Source organism: Scyliorhinus torazame, chromosome 12 (assembly GCF_047496885.1).
Source record: "Scyliorhinus torazame isolate Kashiwa2021f chromosome 12, sScyTor2.1, whole genome shotgun sequence".
In the NCBI taxonomy this organism is placed as follows: Eukaryota; Metazoa; Chordata; class Chondrichthyes; order Carcharhiniformes; family Scyliorhinidae; genus Scyliorhinus; species Scyliorhinus torazame.
In genome coordinates, this window is record NC_092718.1 from 3,399,489 (window position 1) to 3,426,623 (window position 27,135).

Below are 27,135 nucleotides of genomic sequence, written 5' to 3' on the forward strand. Positions count from 1 at the left end.
CAGTTCTGGGACCTTTGTTCGTAGTGTATATAAATGATTTGGAAGAAAATGTAGCTGGTCTGATTAGTAAAGTTCGCAGACGACACAAAAATTGGAGTGGCGGATAGTGAAGAGGATTGTCAGAGGATACAGCAAGATATAAACTGGTTGGAGTCTTGGACGGAGAAATGGCAGATGGAGTTTAATCCGGACAAGTGTGAGCTACTGCACTTTCGAAGGTCCAATGCATGTAGGAATTACACAGTAAATGGTAGAACTCCTGCGACTATTGACAGGCAGAGAGATCTGGGCGTGCATGTCCACAGATCACAAAGTGGCAACGCATGTGGATAAGGTGATCAAGGAGTCATACGACATGCTGGCCTTCATCGGTTGGGGCAGTGAATATAAAAATTGGCAAGTCATGTTGCAGCTGTACAGGACCTTAGTTAGGCCTCATTTGGAATATTTTGTACAATTCTGGTCGCCACACTACCAGAAGGATGTGGATGCTTTGGAGAGGGCACAGAAGCGGTTTACTAGGATGTTGACTGGTATGGAGGGCATTAGCTATGAGGAGAGGTTAGATAAACTCGGTCTGTTCTCACTGGAACGACGGAGGTTGAGAGGCGACCTGATAGAGGTCTACAAGATTGAGTGGCATGGACAGAGTGGATAGTCAGATTCTCTTTCCTAGGGTAGGAGTCAAGTACTAGGGGACGTGGGAGCAGGTACAATAGAGACATTTAAGGGGAATCTAGACAAATATATGAAAAGGGTGGGAATGGAAGGATACGGACTCTGTAAGTGTAAACGGTTTTAGTTTAGGCAGGTACCATGGTCGGCGCAGGCTTGGAGGGCCGAAGGGCCTGGTCCTGTGCTGTTTTGTTCTTTGTTCTTTAATTCAGACAGACTTTCCGGTTTCCTTTTGGAGTATTTATTATGTCAGTCTACAAAAACTGTTAAACCATCCCAGTTGTTTCGAAAATATCTGTGCACATTACAGTGTATCTGAGAAACTCCTTTAGGTTTCCATACTAAAGGAGATGATCTTTAGTTTTAGGTCCTCCACAGTTGTTAAATTCCAACTGGCAAGGTCGTGTTTGTTGAGAGTTGCTATTCATAGAAGCAGAATTTTCGAAACTCAGCATATTAATCTCTGAGTAGAGAAACTGTAAAATGTACAAACTGGTACCTTGAGGAGCTTCAATGCAATGGCCATTGGAATCTCGCACAGGGGCTTCCTGTTCAACATCATACTTAACCAGGTGAAAGGGCATGACTGTCTGGAAGACAAGACACTGGCTGATTAACTTTGTGTTAATATCAGTGGATTCGATTCATGGTACAATATTTGAATAAAATAATCCCACCGTGGAATTTAACTCAATGAGTAAATCTGGATATAAAGCCAGTCTTGGTAATGGTGTACAAAGGAACTATCACTGATTGCTGTAAAAACCCACCTGGTTCACTAATGTCCTTTAGGGAAGGAAATCTGCCGTCCTTACCTGGTCTGGCCTACATGTGACTCCAGACCCACAGCCATGTGGTTCCAGACGATGTTGGGATTCCAGACACACAGCTCTGACAAAGAGTCATCCAGACTCGAAAAGTTCGCTCCCTTCTCTCTCCACAGAGGCTGTCAGACCTGCTGGGACTGTCCAGTGTTCTCTGTTCTTGTTTCAGATTCCAGCATCCGCAGTAATTTGCTTTTACCCCACAACAATGTGGTTGACTCTGCAATGGCCTAGCACGTCATGCAGCTCAAGGGCAATTAGGGATGGGTAATAAGCGCCGGCTCCGCCAGCACCCACCTCCCGTGAGTCAGGAACCACAGAAACAAAAGGTCAGCAATCCCAGATGGTCCAATTCTGGAGACTTGCAAAATGGTCCACGGCGTCAGAGAACGGATCTGGCATGAGCCACACAACAGGGCACCCAAACTCCGCAGGAACATTTGCACTTTACTGCTCAGTTCAGAAATCCCACCATTTAAATAGGAAAAAAAAAACAGGTTCAAGCCGCCTTGAGTCCAAAATGAAATCTCCGAACTCAAGCTCCCTGCCCGGGCAGCAAAATCCCACCTGAAGGTATTTGCTGGAAATAAGGACCCTTGTTGCGAAATAAGTTTGTTCAGCCTCAAAAACAAAATCCTGCAGACGCTGGGTATCTGAAATCAAAACAGAAATGTTGGGAATATTCTGTAGGTTTGACAGCATCTGTGGAGGGAGGAACAGCAGTGAACAGAGAGGAACAGCAGTGAACAGAGAGGAACAGCAGTGAACAGAGAGGAACAGCAGTGAACAGAGAGGAACAGCAGTGAACAGAGAGGAACAGTAGTGAACAGAGAGGAACAGCAGTGAACAGAGAGGAACAGCAGTGAACAGAGAGGAACAGTAGTGAACAGAGAGGAACAGCAGTGAACAGAGAGGAACAGTAGTGAACAGAGAGGAACAGTAGTGAACAGAGAGGAACAGCAGTGAACAGAGAGGAACAGCAGTGAACAGAGAGGAACAGCAGTGAACAGAGAGGAACAGTAGTGAACAGAGAGGAACAGTAGTGAACAGAGAGGAACAGTAGTGAACAGAGAGGAACAGTAGTGAACAGAGAGGAACAGCAGTGAACAGAGAGGAACAGCAGTGAACAGAGAGGAACAGTAGTGAACAGAGAGGAACAGTAGTGAACAGGCCTCTGGGTCATCATCTAGTGAGCACCACACAAATGTTGATGGACATCAGGGGCGGGATTCTCCGACCCCCCGCCGGGGGTCGGCGCGAATCCCGCCCCCGCCGTATCCTGAATTCTCCGCCACCAGAGATTCGGCGGGGGCGGGAATCGAAGTCCCGCCGCTGTCAACCCTCTCCCACGGGCGTGGATTAAACCACCTACCTTACCGGCGGGAGCAGGCGGCGCGGGCGGGCTCCGGGGTCCTGGGGGGGGGGGGGCGCGGGGCGATTTGGCCCCGGTGGGTGCCCCCACGGTGGCCTGACCCACGAACGGAGCCCACCGATCTGCGGGCGGGCCTGTGCCGTGGGGGCACTCTTTTTCTTCCGCCTTCGCCATGGTCTTCCCCTCTTCTGCGCTTGCACGGGGATAACGTCAGCAGCCGCCGACGCTCCCGCGTATGTGTGGACAGGCCGGCGAAGTCCTTTCGGCCCTGTCTGGCGTGGCGCCAAAGGCAAACGACTCCGGCGCGGGCCTAGCCCCTCAAGGTGAGGGCTTGGCCCCTAAAGGTGCGGAGACTTCCACACCTTATAGGCGGCCCGACGCCGGAGTGGTTCCCGCCACTCCATCACGCCAGGACCCTCCGCCCCCCTGGGTAGGGGAGAATCCCGGCCCAGGTGTGTGGTGATATGTATCACTGTAAACACACAAGGGGTTAATGTGAACACACTACACCTAGCTAGACACTAGAGGGAGCACCAGAGACATGCCACACAGACATTCATCCAATGGGTCAGTAAGATAGGACACGACCAATGGGCAATCACGACACAACCAGACGTGACACTACCAGAAGGGGGGCATTACACCAACCCATATAAAAGGACACAATACACATGCTCAGTCTCTTTCCAGTGGAGACTCTCACGGAGTACATAGGGTTGATTGGAACACATCACACCCACCACGTGGATTGTAGCAGACTGGTTAAATAGTCTGAGTAGCTATAGCAGGATTAACAGGAGAGTCAAATCCAACCAGGAGAATTGTTAACAGTTTAATAAACGTGTTAAAGCTATCTCCAAGTCTGAACCTTCCTTTGTCAGAGTGCACATCAAGGAAGCAGCTTATGCTACATCAAGAGCAGAACAAAACATGGTACCAAGGAGTGACCTGTTGAAACCCTATAGTTTCAACTCAACAAATTTGTGACAGCCAGCAACAGCACCCAGGCAAAATGATCGAGATTCCGGTTCCACAGCGCCTCAGGTGCAATCTCAGTGCAAACTGGCGTGCATTCAGGCAAAGGTTTGAGATCTTCCCCGTAGCAGCCGACCTACAAGACGTGGCCGATGCTGAAAAGACAGAGCTTCGGCTCACCATCGCGGGTGCAAGAGCAGAAGAAATCTTCAAAACATTCAAGTTCTCCAAAGGGCAAAACAGGAGCGACTTCCAGGCAGTCCTGGATAAGTTTGAACGATACTGTGAGGAAAAGACAAAGAAACCAATAGAAAACGGTAAAAGAGGCGCCAATACTAACCACGAGGCCGAGGTACCGGAGCAACGAACAACAATTTTGATTGGCGGCCATCTTTGAAAAGTTGTCGCACATGCGCAGTTGAGAGAAATGCGCAAAGTAAAGGAACAGCGATCTGCACATGCGCAATTGCTTCCTACGCTCTACGTCACAAGCGTTGTGACGTCAGAGGCCCCAGACCACGCCCACTTAAAGGGAAAATGTCCCAAAACAAGAAAAAAAACATTTTAAGCCTCAAAACAAGATTCTTTCACCTGGAATGACAGCACAATGCCTGAACTTCGAACAGTAGCTGAAAGTAGCCCAAAGAGGTGATATAGTCCTTGAAGACTACGACTCAGACGATGATTTCATCATTGGAGATGGCGACCCCAGTACCAAATCCGAACCGCAACGAGATGTGTTCTATAGTGAAGAATCCGACACAGGCACGGGTGTGCTCTTCGGACTGGTGAATCCTCAGCCCAGCAGACATCCCGACTCGTGAGAGCAGGATTATGCTGCGGCCTGACGCCAAGAAACAGAGAGCGGTACAAGCGCACAGAGAGCGGCCTGCTGCCACACAGAGCGTGGTCCACGCACCGCGAAGGGTCCCGGACTCCACACAGAGAGTGGTCCACGCACCGCGAAGGGTCCCGGACTCCACACAGAGCGTGGTCCACGCACCGCAAAGGGTCCCGGACTCCACACAGAAAGCGATGAAAGACTCCACAGCGAGACAACTGCAGGTCTCCACACAGAAAGTGACTCGAGTGACACAAGCCTCCGCAGCGAGCTCGTGGACAGACTCCACGATTGAAGCAACGCAAGACTCCAGAGCGCAGTCCTTGCATGAACAAGAAGTGACTCGAGTGACACAAGCCTCCGCAGCGAACTCGTGGACAACCTCCACGATAGAAGTAATGTAAGACTCCAGAGCGCAGTCCTTGCATGAACAAGACCATGAGGGTCTAGCAACCTTCTCTGAGCAACCAGCAGCAGACAATGCATCAAGAAACCTCAGCTGACTCAAGTGAACCTGCAATGACTCCGGACGGGGAGCATCAAGAAACCAAAGCTGATTCAGGTGAACCAGAAAGGGCTCCAGACGGGGAACATCGACAAGCCAAAGCTGATTCCAGTAAGCCGGACATGACTCCAGACGGGGAGCGCCGCGAACTCAGTGATGGCACGCTCAAGGAGACAGCAGATGCCACAAAGCACGCTGACACGAGTAACTGTGTGAAGGACTCGTATTATCCACAGAGTGTGGTCCTTGAGCGCAGCAAACACGACAACTAAACCAACCAACACAACAACAACATCAAAGACTATAGCAAGAAGCGCAACAAAAGCAACAACGTCGACAACAAGCACGACAAACACAACAACAATGGAACTACGACTGGTTCGACATGGTACAACTCTGCAAATGAGGGACACTGTTACTGCTCAGCTCAGTACAATGACATAACATGGCAGGACGATGCATCTTACCAATTCACGTTTGCTGCACTAGCAACAGGCAACCCGGCTTCCAGGACAGATGCCTTCAAGAATTACCACCACAAGCATCGAAAGAAAGAGTCCAAATCAGTCAATGAGGTGATTTGACCACTTGGACACCTCCTGATGACCAAACACCAGGACACTGACTGCGTTCACAAGGGAATGACAACGTCACCACTGACACTTCTATACCAGACCATATAAATTCATGAACTATTGGACTCATAACTTTTATTTTGTACTGTCTTATCCTCAAAGTCATCGCAACTATTATTTGGTCTTGTATACTATTGTATAGTCATCACAGTCAACATAACTTGTACATAGCATCACTTATCTACCTGTTTTCGTTCAATTTTCTTGAACACTGTACAGAAAATATGTAACACGGAAAGAGGGGGGATGTGATGATATGCATCACTGTAAATGCACAAGGGGTTAATGTGAACACACTACACCTAGCTAGACACCAGAGGGAGCACCAGAGACATCATGATACACAGACATTCATCCAATGGGTCAGTAAGATAGGACACGACCAATGGGCAGTCACGACACACCCAGGCGTGACACTACCACAAGGGGGCATTACACCAACCCATATATAAGGACACTGCACACACGATCTTCCTCTTTCCAGTGGAGACACTCACGGAGTACACAGGGTTGATTGAAACACATCACACCCACCACGTGGATTGTAGCAGACTGGTTAGTTAGTCTGAGTAACTATAGCAGGATTAACAGGAGAGTCTAATCCAAGTAGGAGAATCATTAACAGTTTAATAAACGTGTTAAACCTATCTCCAAGTCTGAACCTTCCTTTGTCAGAGTATAAATCAAGGAAGCAGCTTATGCTACGACAAGAGCATAACAAAACAAGGTGGAGGCAGGAACATCCAAGGGCGACAGCAGTTCCAGTTCTGCTGGGTCCCAGGACTCTGCTGGGTCCCAGGACTCTGCTGGGCCCCAGGACTCTGCTGGGCCCCAGGACTCTGCTGGGCCCCAGGACTCTGCTGGGCCCCAGGACTCTGCTGGGCCCCAGGACTCTGCTGGGCCCCAGGACTCTGCTGGGTCCCAGGACTCTGCTGGGTCCCAGGACTCTGCTGGGTCCCAGGACTCTGCTGGGTCCCAGGACTCTGCTGGGTCCCAGGACTCTGCTGGGTCCCAGGACTCTGCTGGATCCCAGGACTCTGCTGGATCCCAGGACTCTGCTGGGTCCCAGTTGGATGCCGAGCCTCTGGAATAGGTTCTCCCAGAGCTGATGGAGATGACAGGACTCGGCCGTGAGATTCAGCGACATTCCTGCGACTGCGGGCACAGGAGGTGATGCTGACAATGCGTGGCACCGAGGACAGCATGGCTAATGTGATGACCGCAGTAGAAAATCTGGAGCACGAGGTTAGTGTCTTGAGTGGTGGTGTCCAAGGCGTGGCTTAGTCTGTGAGGACCACGGCCGAGGGCCTCGACATCATGTCCCAGTCACCGAGGGGCATGTCCCAGACGCAGGTGGACATTACCGAGGCACTGCAGAGCACGGCCCAGTCACTGAGGACCATCGCTTAGGGCGTTGACACAACGGTGTAGACAATGGAAAGCCACCAGGACTGGCAGAGCCAGAAGACCCAGAGGCTCCAGGAGCTAATTCCAGCTGCCCCTCCATCCCATGGAGTCCCACAGGGCCCTACAGGCACCATCAAGGAGGAGGAAGCCCTGGAGGCCAACCTGCCAGCAAATGGACAACGGCGGTCTCCAGTTCTTCAGAATCCCCCCCCTCCTGACACTGGAGCATCTCAGGGACAGCAGGCAGAACAAGGTGGCGCGGCAAAGCCAATCACACTGGATAGTCAGCCGGGGCCCCTCTGGCTCCAGCTCCTCCACACCACGTCCGCCAAGGGCCTCAAAAGCCGCAGGGCTCAGAATGCAGCTGGCTGCTCCCACCTGGCATGTGCATCCTGGCAACATAGGCGTAGCCCTCGACCACGGAAAATCAAGGAGATTGAGGGTCACTCGGGAGGTGGGGGTGGGGGGCCTTCCCTGGCACAATGTTCGAAGATCAAACCCCCCCAGATGCAGAGCCGGCTCAGAGGATGGGTGTGAGGCGCTGTCAGCAGAGAGACAGGAGTCAGACTGCCACAGAAACTGTTCACTGACCCACTGACGGCACAGGCCCATCACCCTGGGATGATGTTACACAGACCCTTGGAGGGTGGGTGGGGGGGTGTGGGGGGGGGAGACTGCAGGCTGATGGGCAGAGTCTCGTCCTACGAGAATCGGGCAAGGATAAGGGCCTCCCTGGTCCTCCGGGTAGGCCCAATCCTCCACCCTGAGGCTCTTCATTCGGTTTGTCCACCATCTCCTGTTGGTTCACCTCTTCCTCCTTAGCCTGGAGGCCGCCTGTGCCTCCTCCTCCTCCAGCACGTCGTCCCGCTGCTGTGCCAGGTTGTGGAGGGCACAGCAGACCAGCACAAAGAGAGAGACCCTCTGGGGGGTGTACTGCAGGGCACCACCAGAGCGGTCCAGACATCGGAACCACACTCTGAGCTGTCTGATCCACCGCTCAGTAACTGCACAGTGGCAGCAGGGACCTCGCTATCTCGGGTCTCCGCCTCGGTCTCCAGCTCCGCACTGCCATCATCAGCCAGGCCCTCAGCGGGAACCCTTTATCCCCCAAGAGCCAACCAGTCATCCTGGGGTGGTCCTCGAAGACGCCGGGATCCCAGGACGTAGCCGGCATACACGCTCGCGGGGAAGCTGCAGACATGCACGACCCGGAGGTGGTGACCGCACACGAGTTGAACATTCAGGAAGTGGAATCCCTTCCTGGTAATAACGGGTGCTCCTGACTTCCAGTGGTGGAATGTTGGGAAAGGTCGCGCTACGAGGTAGCTCCCGACAGGGTTCGGGATTTTCAGCCTGTCTCTGGGGTTATTTTTTGAAAAGTCCCATCCACCAGATACTATAAGATGCCCACATTAGAGAGAAGGCAGAAAGGCCAGGGGAAAGAAACCTACAGATAGAAATCCGTCGACAGATTGGACAACTTCATGAGGGTTCTTGGCGGAGAAAATGGTGGAGGATGGTCCTGTGACCCGGCCACTGTGACCGCAGCTGGGGTACAAGCAACGCAATCTGAGTAACATTTTGAGACGTAATGGAGAGTTATGTCTCGGGACCTTCTAACGTCGATCCTGGCAGCCTTGGGTCCCAACCAGTTGAAGCAGGAGAACATGTGTGAGAAGGTCATGGAGCGTGGTGCGGTTAAGGGCGTGGAAACGGCTTTGTCAAGGCACTGCGAGCAAACTATCTCGCTGGAGGCGGAGATCGTTCTGGTGGCCAATAAGAAAGATGCTGAAGGTCTCGTAATCCGCTCAAAGAGGCAGAACCTCAGAGTCGCATGGGACTGTACATCCCCCACAAGGACTCCCGCTTTGTGTTGGTCTGCTGTGCCCTCCACGATGGTGCTCGCTGTCTCTCTGGGATCATCGTCCGCCAAACGGGACAAGTCTATTACCAAGTTCAGGTCCGGGGGCAACTGATGAGAAGGCATTTGATTCCATTCACTCCAGCAGGATGCTCCCTCATCACGTTCCTCAGAATCCTGTCCTGAATCCTCCGGCTCCCTTGCTGATCCAGCGGCTCTGATGCCTGCTGTCTCCCTCGACACCGACATGTCCGATTTGGAAATGGCCTCTGAGGCCTTGTATACTGATCAGCCATCTCTACCCGATTGTCCACCACAGCGTTCCTGCCGTAGATGATGTTCCCTGGAAAGGTATACGCCGACCCGTCCGGTCTAGGGGTGTATTTGTACGATGTAGATAGGTTGCCGTTTCCCTTTTGCCGTGTTGGGGGAAGGGGGTAGATGTAAAAGAAGATTGGTGCATGTTCCTTTGTTTTTTTCTCTTGGTTTGTTGCTCCAAGCCCGTGCCGACCATGCTGCCCGTCAAAACTAAAACCTTCTACACTTCCTGGGTCCGTATCCCTCTATTCCCATCCTATTCATGTATTTGTCAAGATGCCCCTTAAATGTCACTATCGTCCCTGCTTCCACCACCTCCTCCGGCAGCGAGTTCCAGGCACCCACTACCCTCGGTGTAAAAAACCTGCCTCGTACATCTACTCTAAACCTTGCCCCTCGCACCTTAAACCTATGCCCCCTAGTAATTGACCCCTCTACCCTGGGAAAAAGCCTCTGACTATCCACTCTGTCTATGCCCCTCATAATTTTGTAGACCTCTATCAGGTCGCCCCTCAACCTCCGTCATTCCAGTGAAAACAAACCGAGTTTATTCAACCTCTCCTCATAGCTAATGCCCTCCATACCAGGCAACATTCTGGTAAATCTCTAGTGCACCCTCTCTAAAGCCTCCATATCCTTCTGGTAGTGTGGCGGCCAGAATTGAACACTACACTACAAGTGTGGCCCAACTTGGCTGTTTTATACAGCTGCAACATAACTTACCAACTTTTATACTCAATGCTACGGCCAATGAAGGCAAGCATGCCTGGGTGGGGTTACTGGGTTATGGGGATAGGGTGGCGGTGTTGACCTTGGGTAGGGTGCTCTTTCCAAGAGCCGGTGCAGACTCGATGGGCTGAATGGCCTCCTTCTGCACTGTAAATTCTATGTTCTATGCCGTATGCCTTCTTAACTACCTTCTCCACCTGCGTTGCCCCTTTCAGTGACCTGTGGACCTGTACACCTAGATCTCTCTGACTGTCAATACACTTGAGTGTTCTACCATTCACTGCATATTCCCTACCTGTATTAGACCTTCCAAATTGCATTACCTCACATTTGTCCGGATTAAATCCCATCTGCCATCTCTCCGCCCAAGTCTCCAAACGATCAAAATCCTGCTGTATCCTCTGACAGTCCTCATCGCTATCCGCAATTCCACCAACCTTTGTGTCGTCCGCAAACTTACTAATCAGACCAGTTACATTTTCCTCCAAATCATTTATATGTACTACGAACAGCAAAAGTCCCAGTACTGATCCCTGCGGAACACCACTAGTCACAGCCCTCCAATCAGAAAAGCACCCTTCCATTGCTACTCTCTGCCTTTTATGACCTAGCCAGTTCTGTATCCATCTTGCCAGCTCACCTGTGTGACTTCCCCTTTTGTACCAGTCTGCCATGAGGGACTTTGTCAAAGACCTCACTGAAGTCCATATAGACAACATCCACTGCCCGACCTGCATCAATCATCTTTGTGACCTCCTGAAAAAACTCTATCAAGTTAGTGAGACACGACCTCCCCTTCGCAAAACCGTGCTACCTCTCGCTAATACGTACATTTGCTTCAAAATGGGAGTAGATCCTGTCTCGAAGAATTCTCTCCAGTAATTTCCCTACCACTGACGTAAGGCTCACCGGTCTGTAGTTCCCTGGTTTATCCTTGCTACCCTTCTTAAACAAAGGAACAACATTGGCTATTCTCCAGTCCTCCGGGACATCACCTGAAGACAGCGAGGATCCAAAGATTTCTGTCAAGGCCCCAGCAATTTCCTCTCCAGCCTCCTTCAGTATTCTGGGGTAGATCCCATCAGGCCCTGGGGACTTATCTACCGTAATATTTTTCAAGATGTCCAACACCTCGTCTTTTTGGATCTCAATGTCACTCAGGCTATCTACACCCCCTTCTCCAGACTCAACATCTACCAATTCCTTCTCTTTGGTGAATATTGATGCAAAGTATTCATTTAGTACCTCGCCCATTTCCTCTGGCTCCACACATGGATTCCCTCCCCTATCCTTCAGTGGGCCAGCCCTTTCCCTGGCTACCATCTTGCTTTTTATGTACGTGTAAAAGGCCTTGGGATTTTCCTTAACCCTGTTTGCTAATGACTTTTTGTGACGCCTTCTAGCCCTCCTGACTCCTTGCTTAAGTTCCTTCCTACTTTCCTTATATTCCACACAGGCTTCGTCTGTTCCCAGCCTTCTAACCCTGGAAAATGCTTCTTTTTTCTTTTTGACGAGGCCTACAATATCTCTCGTTATCCAAGGTTCCCAAAATCTGCCGTATTTATCCTTCTTCCGCACAGGAACATGCCGGTCCTGAATTCCTTTCAACTGACACTTGAAAGCCTCCCACATGTCAGATGTTGATTTACCCTCAAACATTCGCCCCCAATCTAGGTTCTTCAGTTCCCGCCTAATATTGTTATAATTAGCCTTCCCCCAATTTAGCACATTCACCCTAGGACCACTCTTATCCTTGTCCACCAGCACTTTAAAACTTACTGAATTGTGGTCACTGTTACCGAAATACTCCCCTACTGAAACTTCTACCACCTGGCCAGGCTCATTCCCCAATACCAGGTCCAGTACCGCCCCTTCCCTAGTTGGACTGTCTACATATTGTTTTAAGAAGCCCTCCTGGATGCTCCTTACAAACTCTGCCCTATCCAAGCCCCTGGCACTAAGTGAGTCCCAGTCAATATTGGGGAAGTTGAAGTCTCCCATCACAACAACCCTGTTGCTTTTACTCTTTTCCAAAATCTGTCTACCTATCTGCTGCTCTATCTCCCGCTGGCTGTTGGGAGGCCTATAGTAAACCCCCAACATTGTGACTGCACCCTTCTTATTCCTGATCTCTACCCATATAGCCTCACTGCCCTCTGAGGTGTCCACCCATAGTACAGCTGTGATATTCTCCCTAAGCAAGAGGGTAGCCAGGGAAAGGGTTGGCCCACTGAAGGATAGGCAAGGGAATCTATGTGTGGAGCCAGAGGAAATGGGCGAGATACTAAATGAATACTTTGCATCAGTATTCACCAAAGAGAAGGAATTGGTAGATGTTGAGTCTGTAGAAGGGGGTGTAGATAGCCTGGGTCACATTGTGATCCAAAAAGACGAGGTGTTGGGTGTCTTAAAAAATATTAAGGTAGATAAGTCCCCAGGGCCTGATGGGATCTACCCCAGAATACTGAAGGAGGCTGGAGAGGAAATTGCTGAGGCCTTGACAGAAATCTTTGGATCCTCGCTGTCTTCAGGGGATGTCCCGGAGGACTGGAGAATAGCCAATGTTGTTCCTCTGTTTAAGAAGGGTAGCAAGGATAATCCCGGGAACTACAGGCCGGTGAGCCTTACTTCAGTGGTAGGGAAATTACTGGAGAGAATTCTTCGAGACAGGATCTACTCCCATTTGGAAGCAAATGGACGTATTAGTGAGAGGCAGCACGGTTTTGTGAAGGGGAGGTCGTGTCTCACTAACTTGATAGAGATTTTCGAGGAGGTCACTAAGATGATTGATGCAGGTAGGGCAGTAGATGTTGTCTATATGGACTTCAGTAAGGCCTTTGACAAGGTCCCTCATGGTAGACTAGTACAAAAGGTGAAGACACATGGGATCAGGGGTGAGCTGGCAAGGTGGATACAGAACTGGCTAGGCCATAGAAGGCAGACAGTAGCAATGGAGGGATGCTTTTCTAATTGGAGGGCTGTGACCAGTGGTGTTCCACAGGGATCAGTGCTGGGACCTTTGCTCTTTGTAGTATATATAAATGATTTGGAGGAAAATGTAACTGGTCTGATTAGTAAGTTTGCAGACGACACAAAGGTTGGTGGAATTGCGGATAGCGATGAGGACTGTCGGAGGATACAGCAGGATTTAGATTGTCTGGAGACTTGGGCGGAGAGATGGCAGATGGAGTTTAATCCGGACAAATGTGAGGTAATGCATTTTGGAAGGTCTAATGCAGGTAGGGAATATTCAGTGAATGGTAGAACCCTCAAGAGTATTGAAAGTCAAAGAGATCTAGGAGTACAGGTCCACAGGTCATTGAAAGGGGCAACACAGGTGGAGAAGGTAGTCAAGAAGGCATACGGCATGCTTGTCTTCATTGGCCGGGGCATTGAGTATAAGAATTGGCAAGTCATGTTGCAGCTGTATAGAACCTTAGTTATGCCACACTTGGAGTATAGTGTTCAATTCTGGTCGCCACACTACCAGAAGGATGTGCAGGCTTTAGAGAGGGTGCAGAAGAGATTTACCAGAATGTTGCCTGGTATGGAGGGCATTAGCTATGAGGAGCGATTGAATAAACTCGGTTTGTTCTAACTGGAACGAAGGAGGTTGAGGGGCGACCTGATAGAGGTATACAAAATTATGAGGGGCATAGACAGAGTGGATAGTCAGAGGCTTTTCCCCAGGGTAGAGGGGTCAATTACTAGGGGGCATAGGTTTAAGGTGAGAGGGGCAAGGTTTAGAGTAGATGTACGAGGCAAGTTTTTTACGCAGAGGGTAGTGGGTGCCTGGAACTCACTACCGGAGGAGGTAGTGGAGGCAGGGACGATAGGGACATTTAAGGGGCATCTTGACAAATATATGAATAGGATGGGAATAGAAGGATACGGACCCAGGAAGTGTAGAAGATTGTAGTTTAGTCGGGCAGCATGGTCGGCACAGGCTTGGAGGGCCGAAGGGCCTGTTCCTGTGCTGTACATTTCTTTGTTCTTTGTTTGTTAACCAGTAGCGCAACTCCGCCACCCCTTTTACATCCCCCTCTATCCCGCCTGAAACATCTAAATCCTGGAAAGTTTAGCTGCCAATCCTGCCCTTCCCTCAACCAGGTCTCTGTAATGGCAACAACATCATAGTTCCAAGTACTAATCCCACCACCAGCGAACAGCTGGGGAATTCTGGCCACGACTAACAGGGCAGACTTTGTGTCAGAGTCAGTAACGGTGGTTAGTGTGGGAACTGGGTCAATGGGGTTGAACGGGGGAGGGAGGGGGGGGGGGGCGGGGGGAAGGTTTAAGGTGCGTGGGGCAAAGTTTAGAGGAGATGTGCGAGGCAGGTTTTTTACACATAGGGTGGTGAGTGCCTGGAACGCGTTGCCAGGGGCGGTTGTGGAAGCAGATACATTAACGGTGTTCAAAAGGCATCTTGACAAACACATGGATAGGACGGGTATAGAGGGATACGGAACAAGGAAGTGCTGAGGGTTTTGGCAAAGGCTGGTATCATGGCCGGTACAGGCTTGGAGGGCCGAAGGGCCTGTTCCTGAGCTGCATTGCTCTTTGTTGTTTGAATGTTCAACTATTGAAACCTGTGGGGCCGGTGCTGCTTCAATGGAGCAGTGAAGAAACCGGAACCCTGACAACTGCACACACTGACCCACACCGTAGACCACACCCCGACCCAGACATAGACCCAGACTCAGGCCCAGACCCAGACCAGACCCAGTCCCAGACCAGACCCAGACCAGACCAGATGCAGAGCCAGAGCCAGAGCCAGAGCAGACCAGACCTAGTCCCAGACCAGACCCAGGCCCAGAGCCAGACCCAGACCAGACCCAGAGCCAGAGCCAGACCAGACCAGACCCAGACCAGACCCAGAGCCAGACCAGACCCAGACCCAGACCGGACCCAGACCCAGACCAGACCCAGACCAGACCCAGTCCCAGACCAGACCCAGACCAGAGCAGACCCAGACCCAGACCAGACCCAGACCCAGACCCAGACATAGACCCAGACCAGACCAGACCCAGACCAGACCATACCCAGGCTGGACCAGACCCAGACCCAGACATAGACCCAGACCAGACCAGACCCAGACCAGACCAGACCCAGGCCGGACCAGACCCAGACCCAGACAGGACCAGACCCAGACCGGACCCAGACCCAGACCCAGACCGGACCCAGACCAGACCCAGTCCTCAGACCAGGCCCAGACCAGACCCAGACCAGACCAGACCCAGACCCAGACAGGACCAGACCCAGACCGGAACCAGACCCAGACCCAGACAGGACCAGACCCAGACCCAGACCGGACCCAGACCAGACCCAGACCAGACCAGACCCAGACCCAGACATAGACCCAGACCAGACCCGACCCAGGCCGGACCAGACCCAGACATAGACCCAGACCAGACATAGACCCAGACCAGACCCAGACTCAGACTGGACCAGACCCAGACCAGACCCAGGCCCAGACTGGACCAGGCCCAGACTGGACCAGACCCAGACCGGACCCAGACCCAGACAGGACCAGACCCAGACCCAGACCCAGACCGGACCCAGACCAGACCCAGTCCCAGACCAGGCCGGTTTCCTCCCACAGTCCAAAGATGTGCGGGTTAGGTGAATTGGCCAATGATAAATTGCCCTTAATGTCCAAATTGCCCTTGGTGTTGGGTGGAGGTGTTGAGTTTGGGTAGGGTGCTCTTTCCAAGAGCCGGTGCAGACTCAAAGGGCCGAATGGCCTCCTTCTGCACTGTAAATTCAATGATAATCTATGATTAATCTAGGACAAAGGTTCGGCACAACATCGTGGGCCGAAGGGCCTGTTCTGTGCTGTATTTTCTATGTTCTATGTTCAGACCCAGACCATACCCAGACCAGACCCAGATCCAGACCCAGACAGGACCAGACCCAGAGCCAGACAGGACCAGACCCAGACTGGACCCAGACCAGACCCAGACCCAGACCAGACCCAAACCCAGACCAGACCCAGACCCAGACATAGACCCAGACCCAGACCAGACCCAGACCCAGACCCAGACCCAGACCAGACCCAGACATAGACCCAGACCAGACCCAGACCCAGACTGGACCGGACCAGACCCAGACCGACCCAGACCCAGACAGGACCAGACCCAGACCCAGACCGGACCAAGACCAGACCCAGACCGAGAACCAGTCCAGACCCAGACCAGACCAGACCCAGACTCAGACAGGACCAGACCCAGACCGGACCCAGACCCAGACAGGACCAGGCTCAGGCCCAGACCGGACCCAGACCAGACCCAGTTCCAGACCCAGACCAGACCCAGACCCAGACCCAGACCAGACCAGACCCAGACCCAGACATAGACCCAGACCAGACCAGACCAGACCAGGCCAGACCCAGACTGGGCCAGACCCAGACCAGTCCAGACCCAGACCCAGACCAGACCTAAACTGGACCAGACCCAGACCCAGACCCAGACCAGACCCAGACCAAAGAACAAAGAACAAAGAAAAGTACAACACAGGAACAGGCCCTTCAGCCCTCCAAGCTGGAGCCGACTATGCTGCCCGTCTAAACTAAAATCTTCTACACTTCCGGGGTCCGTATCCCTCTATTGGGGCAGCACGGTAGCATTGTGGATAGCACAATTGCTTCACAGCTCCAGGGTCCCAAGTTCGATTCCGGCTTGGGTCACTGTCTGTGCGGAGACTGCACATCCTCCCCGTGTGTGCGTGGGTTTCCTCCGGGTGCTCCGGTTTCCTCCCACAGTCCAAAGATATGCAGGTTAGGTGGATTGGCCATGATAAATTGCCCTTAGTGTCCAAAATTGCCCTTAGTGTTGGGTGGGGTTACTGGGCTATGGGGATAGGGTGGAGGTGTTGACCTTGGGTAGGGTGCTCTTTCCAAGAGCCGGTGCAGACTCGATGGGCCGAATGGCCTCCTTCTGCACTGTAAATTCTATGATTCTATGACCACTAGTCACAGCCCTCCAATCAGAAAAGCATCCTTCCATTGCTACTCTCTGCATTCTATGACCTAGCCAGTTCTGTATCCATCTTGCCAGCTCACCTGTGTGACTTCACCTTTTGTACCAGTCTGCCATGAGGGACCTTGTCAAAGGCCTTACTGAAGTCCATATAGACAACATCCACTGCCCTACCTGCATCAATCATCTTTGTGACCTCTTCAAAAAACTCTATCAAGTTAGTGAGACACGACCTCCTCTTCGCAAAACCGTGCTGCCCTCTCACTAATACGTCCATTTGTTTCCAAATGGGAGTAGATCCTGTCTCGAAGAATTCTCTCCAGTAATTTCCCTACCACTGAAGTAAGGCTCACCGGCCTGTAGTTCCCGGGATTATCCTTGCTACCCTTTTTAAACAAAGGAACAACATTGGCTATTCTCCAGTCCTCCGGGACATCACCTGAAGACAGTGAGGATCTAAAGATTTCTGTCAAGGCCTCAGCAATTTCCGCTCTCGCCTCCTTCAGTATTCTGGGGTAGATCCCATCAGGCCCTGGGGACTTTTCTACCTTAATATTTTTTAAGACACCCAACACTTCATCTTTTTGGATCTCAATGTGACCCAGGCTATCTACACACCCTTCTCCAGGCTCAACATCCACCAATTCCTTCTCTTTGGTGAATACTGATGCAAAGTATTCATTTAGTACCTCGCCCATTTCCTCTGGCTCCACACATAAGATTCCCTTGCCTATCCTTCAGTGGGCCAACCCTTTCCCTGGCTACCCTCTTGCTTTTTATGTACGTGTAAAAAGCCTTGTGATTTTCCTTAACCCTATTTGCCAATGACTTTTCGTGACCCCTTCTAGTCCTCCTGACTCCTTGCTTAAGTGCCTTCCTACTTTCCTTATATTCCACGCAGGCTTCGTCTGTTCCCAGCCTTTTAGCCCTGACAAATGCGTCTTTTTCTTTTTGACGAGGCCTACAATATCTCTTGTTGTCCAAGGTTCCCGAAATTTGCCGTATTTATCCTTCTTCCGCACAGGAACATGCCGGTCCTGAATTCCTTTCAACTGACATTTGAAAGTCTCCCACAGGTCAGATGTTGATTTGCCCTCAAACATCTTCCCCCAATCTAGGTTCTTCAGTTCCCACCTAATATTGTTATAATTAGCCTTCCCCCAATTTAGCACATTCACCCTAGGACCACTCTTATCCTTGTCCACCCCTTAAAACTTACTGAATTGTGGTCACTGTTCCCGAAATGCTCCCCTACTGAAACTTCTATCACCTGGCGGGGCTCATTCCCCAATACCAGGTCCAGTACAGCCCCTTCCCTAGTTGGACTGTATACATATTGTTTTAAGAAGCCCTCCTGGATGCTCCGGACCCAGACCAGACCCAGACCGGACCGGACCAGGCCCAGACCAGGGCCAGACCCAGACTGGGCCAGACCCAGACCAGACCAGACCAGACCCAGACTGGACCAGACGCAGACTCAGACCCAGACAAAGACCAAGACTCAGACCCAGACCAGACCAGACCAGACCCAGACTGGACCAGACGCAGACTCAGACCCAGACAAAGACCAAGACTCAGACCCAGACCAGACCAGACCAGACCCAGACTGGACCAGACGCAGACTCAGACCCAGACAAAGACCAAGACTCAGACCCAGACCAGACCAGACCAGACCCAGACTGGACCAGACGCAGACTCAGACCCAGACAAAGACCAAGACTCAGACCCAGACCAGACCAGACCAGACCAGACCAGACCAGACCAGACCAGACCAGACCAGACCAGACCAGACCAGACCAGACCAGACCAGACCCAGACTGGACCAGACCCAGACTGGACCAGACCCAGACTGGACCAGACCCAGACTCAGACCAGACCAGACCCAGACTGGGCCAGACCAGACCCAGACTGGACCAGACCCAGACTCAGACCAGACCAGACCCAGACTGGGCCAGGCCAGACCCAGACTGGACCAGACCCAGACTCAGACCAGACCAGACCCAGACTGGACCAGACTCAGACTCAGACCAGACCAGACCCAGACTGGACCAGACTCAGACTCAGACCAGACCCAGACTGGACCAGACCCAGACTCAGACCAGACCAGACCCAGACTGGACCAGACTCAGACTCAGACCAGACCAGACCCAGACTGGACCAGACCCAGACCAGACCCAGACTGGACCAGACTCAGACTCAGACCAGACCAGACTGGACCAGACCCAGACTCAGACCAGACCAGACCCAGACTGGACCAGACTCAGACTCAGACCAGACCAGACCCAGACTGGACCAGACTCAGACTCAGACCAGACCCAGACTGGACCAGACCCAGACTCAGACCAGACCAGACCCAGACTGGACCAGACTCAGACTCAGACCAGACCAGACCCAGACTGGACCAGACCCAGACCAGACCCAGACTGGACCAGACCCAGACTCAGACCAGACCAGACCCAGACTGGGCCAGACCAGACCCAGACTGGACCAGACTCAGACTCAGACCAGACCAGACCAGACCCAGACTGGACCAGACCAGACTGGACCAGATCCAGACCAGACCAGACCAGACTGGACCAGACCCAGACTGGACCAGACCAGACCCAGACTGGACCAGACTCAGACTCAGACCAGACCCAGACTGGACCAGACCAGACTGGACCAGATCCAGACCAGACCAGACCAGACTGGACCAGACTCAGACTCAGACCAGACCAGACCAGACCCAGACTGGACCAGACCAGACTGGACCAGATCCAGACCAGACCAGACCAGACTGGACCAGACCCAGACTGGACCAGACTCAGACCAGCTGTGATATGAACTTTGGAGCAGCTGCTTATCTTCAGCTTAGGAGCTGCCGCATGTGAAACAGGAAAGAACATGTCGTCAGAGGAGACATTAAATAAATAAGTATCACTCATATTATTTAAAGAAAGATTTTTGTGAAACATGAAAATGTTTTGTTGGTTCGATATCCTTAAAATATTCTGCTTAAAAAGCTGCCAAAACTGAAAATATTTTGATGATTTAGCAATGCCTGGTGAGATTGTGCAAAGCAGCAACATTTCCGGTTCAAGGATTTCCCCTAAGACAAGGATTTGAGTTCTTTAGTTGACAACGGGCAAAGTTCAATGTATTGAAACAGCTGGGGGAGGGGGGAGAGGGGGAGGGGGCAGTGAGAGGGGGAGGGGGAGAGGTGGGAGAGGGGGGGAGGGGGTATGTAGTGGGGGGGGGGGGGTGGGGGAGGGGTGGAGATGGATGGGGGGGAGGGGGAGGGGAGGCGTGAGGGGGAGGGGGAGGGGGAGAGGGGGAGGGGAGGGGTGAGGGGGAGGGGAGGGGTGAGGGGGTGGGGGGAGTGGGAGAAGGGGAGAGGGGGTGGGGAGGAGGGGTGGGGGAGGGGTGGAGGGGGAGGGGAGAGGGGTGGGGGAGGAGTGGGAGGGGGGTGGGGAGGAGGGGCGGGGGAGGGGGAGAAAGGGGAGAGGGTGGCATGGAGGGGTGGGGGATGAGGGGGAGGGGGTAAGGGGGGAGGGGAGGCGTGAGGGGGAGGGGGAGAGGGGAATGGTGAGGGGGTGGGGGTGAGAGGGGTGGGGGAGAGGGGTGGGGGGAGCGGGAGAAGGGGGATGGGGAGAGGGGGTGGGGAGGAGGGGTGGGGGAGGCGTGGAGGGGGAGGGGGAGAAAGGGGAGAGGGTGGCATGGAGGGGGGGGGGGGATGAGGGGGAGGGGGTAAGGGGGAGGTGGGAGGGATGGAGGGGGCAAGGGAGAGAAGGGCGAGGGATGAGGGGTTGGGGTGTGGTAGGAGGGCCAGGGGGGAGAAGAGTCTGGGGAGGGGTGGAGGGCGGAGGGGGCGAGGGGTTACGGGTGGGGGTGGGGAGAGGGGTTGGGGAGAGGTGGGGGGGGGGGGGGTGAGGGGGGTTGGGAGAGGAGTTCTGTCACCTCGGCGAATCCTTTTCAAAAGACAAAGATGAGTAGTGCCTCGTGTCTCTGGAATATCAGTGCATAATTAACTGGGATTTCTCAATAAATATCCATCATTAACCCAGCACAGGCTTCTCCGGCGTTCCTGCTGCAGGATTTACCGCTCCCGCTGACGGTATCCCTTGCCGGGTGCAAATCTGATTCAGGACAGTCTCATCAAAGACTTAATGCTTGTGAAGATAATCATGCCTTCAGGAAGATTTCAGGAAGAATTTCTTCTCTCAAAGAGGGGTGAATCTTTGGAATTTCTTCCCTCAGGAAGTTGTGGATTCCGAGTCCTTGAACATTTTCCAGGCTGAGATTGGTAGGTTTTTAACCAGTGGGGGAATTAAAGGTTACAGAGATAGAATTTACAGTGAAGGAGGCCATTTGGCCCATCGAGTCTTCTCCGACCTATGGAAAGACCACCCCACTTAAGCCCACACTTCCACCCTATCCTCTAACCCCTCCTAACCTTTTTGGACACTAAGGGGAATTGAGCATGGCCAATCCACCTAACCTGCACGTCTTCGGACTGTGGGAGGTGTAATTGAAAATATGGAAAGATATGTCTTTTGAAACATGGAAGTCTGGCAATACCTGATCTAAGAGTGCATGAGAGAATGTAGGGAAAAATCCCACGAAGGGTTAACAGCAGCTGCAGGAGAGGGCTGTGAAATGCAAATAGCCTTGGTCAAACAGGCTTAGCAAACAAAACAAGCACGTCTATCAAGTCACAATCGAGTGAATTTTAGTATACAGCTAAAAGCAATGTTTTGCAGATGGAAAAGAATGGATAAGGTTTTCAGTTGAATTAGGTGACAAATGTATAGGTGTAAATTTCTGCTGACATCAGGTAAATTAAAGAAAGCTGGAGACAACCTATCTACAGGAACACACGTTAGACCCAAATCAAAGTCAAAATTATGAGCTGTGGACACAATTTGATAATAATAAAGAAATAATATAGAAATGACAGGAATCAAAAGTCACACCACTTTGAAATCAAAGCATTTTGAACATCACAAAGGATACAATGTAATCAGAGATCTATGAGCTGAGGTCATGCTCAAAATGAATACTTAAGTTGTGTTAGAAAAATTTAGATTAAAGGTACCTTTTACAATCCAAGTGAAATAAAAGTTACTTTACAATAAAGTCATAAAAACTTAATAACTGTTAGAAAGATATATAAACCCTAAGAAAGAGGACAGCCAGCAGAATCAGCTCAGAGTCAGCTCTCACAGCTCGGTACATGGAAACGTTAGAGCATAGCAACCGAGCAGAACAGCGAATACATCTGAGGAAGACCAAAAGCTAAAGAAACGTGATTGTCAAGGTGGACCTGAAGGTCTCTTCAACCAACCAGGAGAATCCAGAAGCAAGATCGTTTTACTTTTCTGTAAAGACAGTGATTGCATCTTTTAAAAGAAAAAATATAATAAAATAACTTAAAAGTTTTAACCTGAAAAAGTGGTTATTACAAAGTCTACGCGGGACCCAGGATCGATGCTACTAAGTGGTAAGTAGATAAAATTCTTCTATGAAGGTATGGGGTATACCGGGGATAACTTGAAAATATAGTTTGACCTGAATAGCACCTACCGAAGCCTGCATAGGAGTCGGGGAGTGAGAATCCCTGTTCACTATTTAGAATATCAACCCTTTTTGGTACAGGGGGAATTCTAAGAATAGTGGTGAGTTTTTAACTTCAGAGGAAACTGAAGCACCCGGAGGCACGGGGAGAATGTGCAGACTCCGCACAGACAGTGACCCAAGCCGGGAATCAAACCTGGGACCCTGGAACTCTGGAGCCACAGTGATAACCACTGTGCTACCATGTCAGAAAGTGGACTTAGTGAGTGTTAATATTAATAATCTTTATTGTCACAAGTCGGCTGACATTAACACTGCAATGACGTTACTGTGAAAAGCCCCTAGTCGCCACATTCCGGCGCCTGTTCGGATACACAGAGGGAGAATTCAGAATGTCCAATTCACCTAACAAGCACGTCTTTCGGGACTGTGGGAGGAAACCGGAGCACCCGGAGGAAACCCACGCAGACACGGGGAGAACGTGCAGACTCCACACAGACAGTGACCCAAGCCGGGAATCGAACCTGGGACCCTGGAGCTGTGGAGCCGCAGTGCTAACCACTGTGCTACCGTGCTGCCCATATCCTGATAAATGCTGGCCCAGCCAGCGACACCCACATCCCGTAAATAAATATTTTAAAAATGCCTTTTTACTTGTCCAGATCCAGCTTTGGCTCTCTGGGATTCTGGGAATCTGGTGGTCCACAACTGGTCCTCGCTCCGTAAATTAAATTATCCTAGTCTGCTGTCCTTGGCAGGCAGGGTCCAGACGGGAAGAATGAATGGCCTCCCAATGTTTCTATTTTTGTTTCAGTATCTCCCCATTTTTATTCCCAAGTCTTTCTTTGTGAAGTGTGACAATTGGAGGATTTGAGAAATATTGGCTTCGAAGTATTGGGACAAGTTAAGAGTTAAAAGCCTGGGGTATAGTGGGCGAGATTCTCCGCTCCCGCGCCGGTTGGGAGAATCGCCTGGGCCGCCAAAACTTCCCGCGACGCCGGTCCGACGCCCTCCCGCGATTCTCCCAAGCGGCGAGAACGGCCCCGTCGAGTTCCGCGCGGCGCAGGCCACAGAATCGCCCGAGACACCCAAAATGGCGATTCTCCGGCACCCCTGCTATTCTCAGGCCCGGATGGGCCGAAGTCCCGGCGGCGCGACCCCAGTTCACGCCGTCGCCGTTCACACCTGCTTTTCAAAGTGGACAGCCAGTCGTGCTGGCTGAGGCTGAGCAGGGGGGAGGTGAGCGGACTGCAGCGCAGCGCCCGGAGACCGGGGCGGCTTCCCCGAGAACGCTGCGGCCAAAGGGGGGGGTGAGGGAGAGTGTGCAGGTGGGAGGGGGGGTGAGGGAGGGAGTGAAGGTGGGGGGGGGTTGAGGGAGAGTGTGCAGGTGAGAGGGGGGGGTGAGGGAGGGAGTGGAGGTGGGAGGGGGAGGGAGAGTGTGCAGGTGGGTGGGGGGGTGAGGGAGGGAGTGGAGGTGGGAGGGGGGTGAGGGAGAGTGTGCAGGTGGGAGGGGGGTGAGGGAGAGTGTGCAAGTGGTTGGGGGGGGTGAGGGAGAGTGTGCAGGTGGGGGGGGGGGTGAGGGAGAGTGTGCAGGTGGGGGGGGGGTGAGGGAGAGTGTGCAGGTGGGGCGGGTGAGGGAGAGTGTGCAGGTGGGTGGGGGGGGGTGAGGGAGAGTGTGCAGGTGGGGGGGTGAGGGAGAGTGTGCAGGTGGGGGGGTGAGGGAGCGGAGTGCAGATGGGGGGGTGAGGGAGCGGAGTGCAGGTGGGAGGGGGGGTGAGGGAGAGTATGGAGGTGGGAGGGGGGTGAGGGAGCGGAGTGCAGGTGGGGGGGTGAGGAGAGTGTGCAGGTGGGGGGGTGAGGGAGAGGCAGTGAGGGGAGTGGGGTGAGGGGAGGGTGCAGGTGGGGGAGGGAGAGTGTGCAGGTGGGAGGGAGAGTGTGCAGGTGGGAGGGGGGGTGACGGAGAGTGTGGAGGTGGGAGGGGGGTGACGGAGAGTGTGCAGGTGGGGGGGGTAAGGGAGAGCGTGGAGGGTATCGTCCATCCGCGGATGCCACATGTCAGCCGCCCTGATATGGCAGGACGGTGACGAGGACACGGCCGCAGGGTGCGTGTGGCTGATGGGCACAGGCGAGGGGCAGACTGGTGAGTACGGTGTGAAGTGACCGTTGGGCGCAGACAGTGACCAGGTGTTGGGCTGGCTGCGTGTCTGCAGCGCGACCAGGGCACCGGGGCACACAGGGATCCCAGGCAGCCCGGCTGGCGAGGTGTGGAAGAACCTCGGTGTAACATGTCGTTTCTCTGCCCCCCACCACCCTCCTGCAGGTCACCATGTTGCCAACCAGACAGCGATGTTCACTGCCGTGGTTGGAGCCGCAACTCTGGAGTTTGTCATCCGGCAGCGTAGAGTCAGACGGCCCACAGTGGCTGCAGATGCAGCGGTCGCCGGTGCAGCAGAGGGGACGGCGGCGGAGTGGCCCGTCGTCGCCGCGCAGGCCGCAGGCGCTCAGTGCCCGAATGTACAGGGGGATGCCGAGGGGAACATTGACCGCCAGAGGGCGAGGAATGCAGAGGAAGTGCTTGGGGGGGGGGGGGGGGGGGGGGGGAGCGGGAGGAGGAGGAGGAGGAGCCACTGATGGTGGTGCCAGGGCGCCACAGGCGTCCAGCAAGGCCGAGGGTGTACCGTGACAGAATGTCGTTCGAGACCCTACCGGACATCACATGCAGGAGGAGACTACGGTTCAGCAGGGAGACGGTCGCACATATATGCCAGCTCGTGGCGCACCTCGCACCACGTGGAATGGGAGGAGGACACACGATACCAGTCTCCGTCAAGGTGACGGTGGCCCTAAACGTTTATGCGACCGGTTCCTTCCAGGCGCCAAGCGGGAACCTATCCGGGATCCCACAGGCATCGGTCCACAGGTGCATCAGGGCCGTGACTGACGCCTTGTACGCCATCGTGGACAGGTACATTCAATTCCCCGAGGACCGAGCACAGCAGGAAGCACGGGCACGTGGATTCACCATTCACCAAGGTGGCCGGGATACCGATGGTCCAGGGTGTCATCGATGGTGTGCACGTCTCCATGCGCCTGCCTGCAGACAGCAGGGACGTGTTCATGAACAGGAAGGGCGCGTACTCCATGAACATTCAGGTGGTGTGCGACCCCCCACATGAAGATCATGCACGTGTGTGCAAGGTACCCCGGGAATGTGCATGACGCCTACATTCTGGCACAGTCATTCATCCACGCAGTGTTGCCCCCCCCCCCCCCCCCCAACCCCGCCCCCCCCCCCCCCCCCCCGGCTGAGGGGCTGGTTGCTGGGCGACAGGGGCTATCCGTTGAGGTCATGGCTGCTGACGCCAATACGGAGGCCTCACACCAACGCGGAGAGCCTATACAACGAGGCCCATGCAGCAACCAGGGGTGTGGTGGAGCGGTGCTTCGGGCTGCTGAAGATGCGATTCAGATGCCTGGACCGCTCCGGAGGGGCCCTGCAGTACCGGCCCGACAGGGTCGGTCGCATGGTTGTGGTCTGCTGTGCGCTGCACAACATTGCCATGCGGAGGGGAGATGCCCTGGTGGAGGAGCCGGAGGGAGGACCCGACGGCACCGGAGCCAACGCAGACGAGGGGGATGGGGAAGAGGAGGATGCGGAGGAGGAGGAGGATGGGGCGCATCAGGGTGGGGGGAGGGGTGCAGGACGCAGGCACTGCCCGGGTGCTGGTTACGCCCAGGAGGCTGCGCGACGGCACCGCCGCGGACAGCGGGCACGCGACGCGTTGGAGGCCGCACGGTTCACGCACTGTGGGGGTGGGATTCGCTGAACACTGCCACTTGCACCATCAGTCCTGTACAGGGGCACCACACAGCGCCCCCCCCCCCCCCCGCACTCACGGCAACAATCCCACATCACCTCACCACTGCGGCACTACGGGATTGCACAGTGCTGATTGGGTAAGCGGGTGTGATCAGTGCCATGTTGAATGATGACAGCCCGCTCTGCGATGAGCTGTGTGCTCAGATTCGCCAGCCGAGGTCTGACTCATGGCTATAGCTGAACCATGCACTCCGGTGGTCACAGCCTTCCTGACGGATATTTCACCACATGCCCGTGGGGTGGCTGGCGTCGGTGTACCGAGGACAACGGTGTCCGATTATGGGGGGCGGGGGGGGGGGGGGGGGGGGGGGGAAAGGGTCAGCACATCCAGAACAGACCTTGAACGGCTCGTATACCACTACGCCACTCGGGCACCCTCCCGAGCCCCCTGGCACCGGACATAGCACAGTCTTACAAGTCAAATTTAACAGTGCGTTTATTCGTGTGGTTGACATAGGTGCCCTACCCACTACAACTAGACCGTGCCCTGCACCCATGCCATCTTCTTACGTGCCTAACAACTTTGCCTTACGGGCCCTACCACTACGTCTAGGTGTGTTCCCAGATGGTACAGCAGGAGTGG

The 27,135-nt window shown here is 53.4% G+C and overlaps 1 protein-coding gene across 1 annotated transcript in view; it reads right to left on the bottom strand.

The window, feature by feature from the left end:
- The window catches only part of LOC140387342 (long-chain fatty acid transport protein 2-like), a 74,377-nt gene that overhangs the window by 27,455 nt on the left and 19,787 nt on the right, over positions 1 to 27,135 (bottom strand). Inside the window, exon 6 of the mRNA XM_072470288.1 lies at positions 1,175 to 1,265. Coding sequence (XP_072326389.1) covers positions 1,175 to 1,265 — 91 coding nt within the window. The remainder of the gene's footprint in view (positions 1 to 1,174; positions 1,266 to 27,135) is intronic.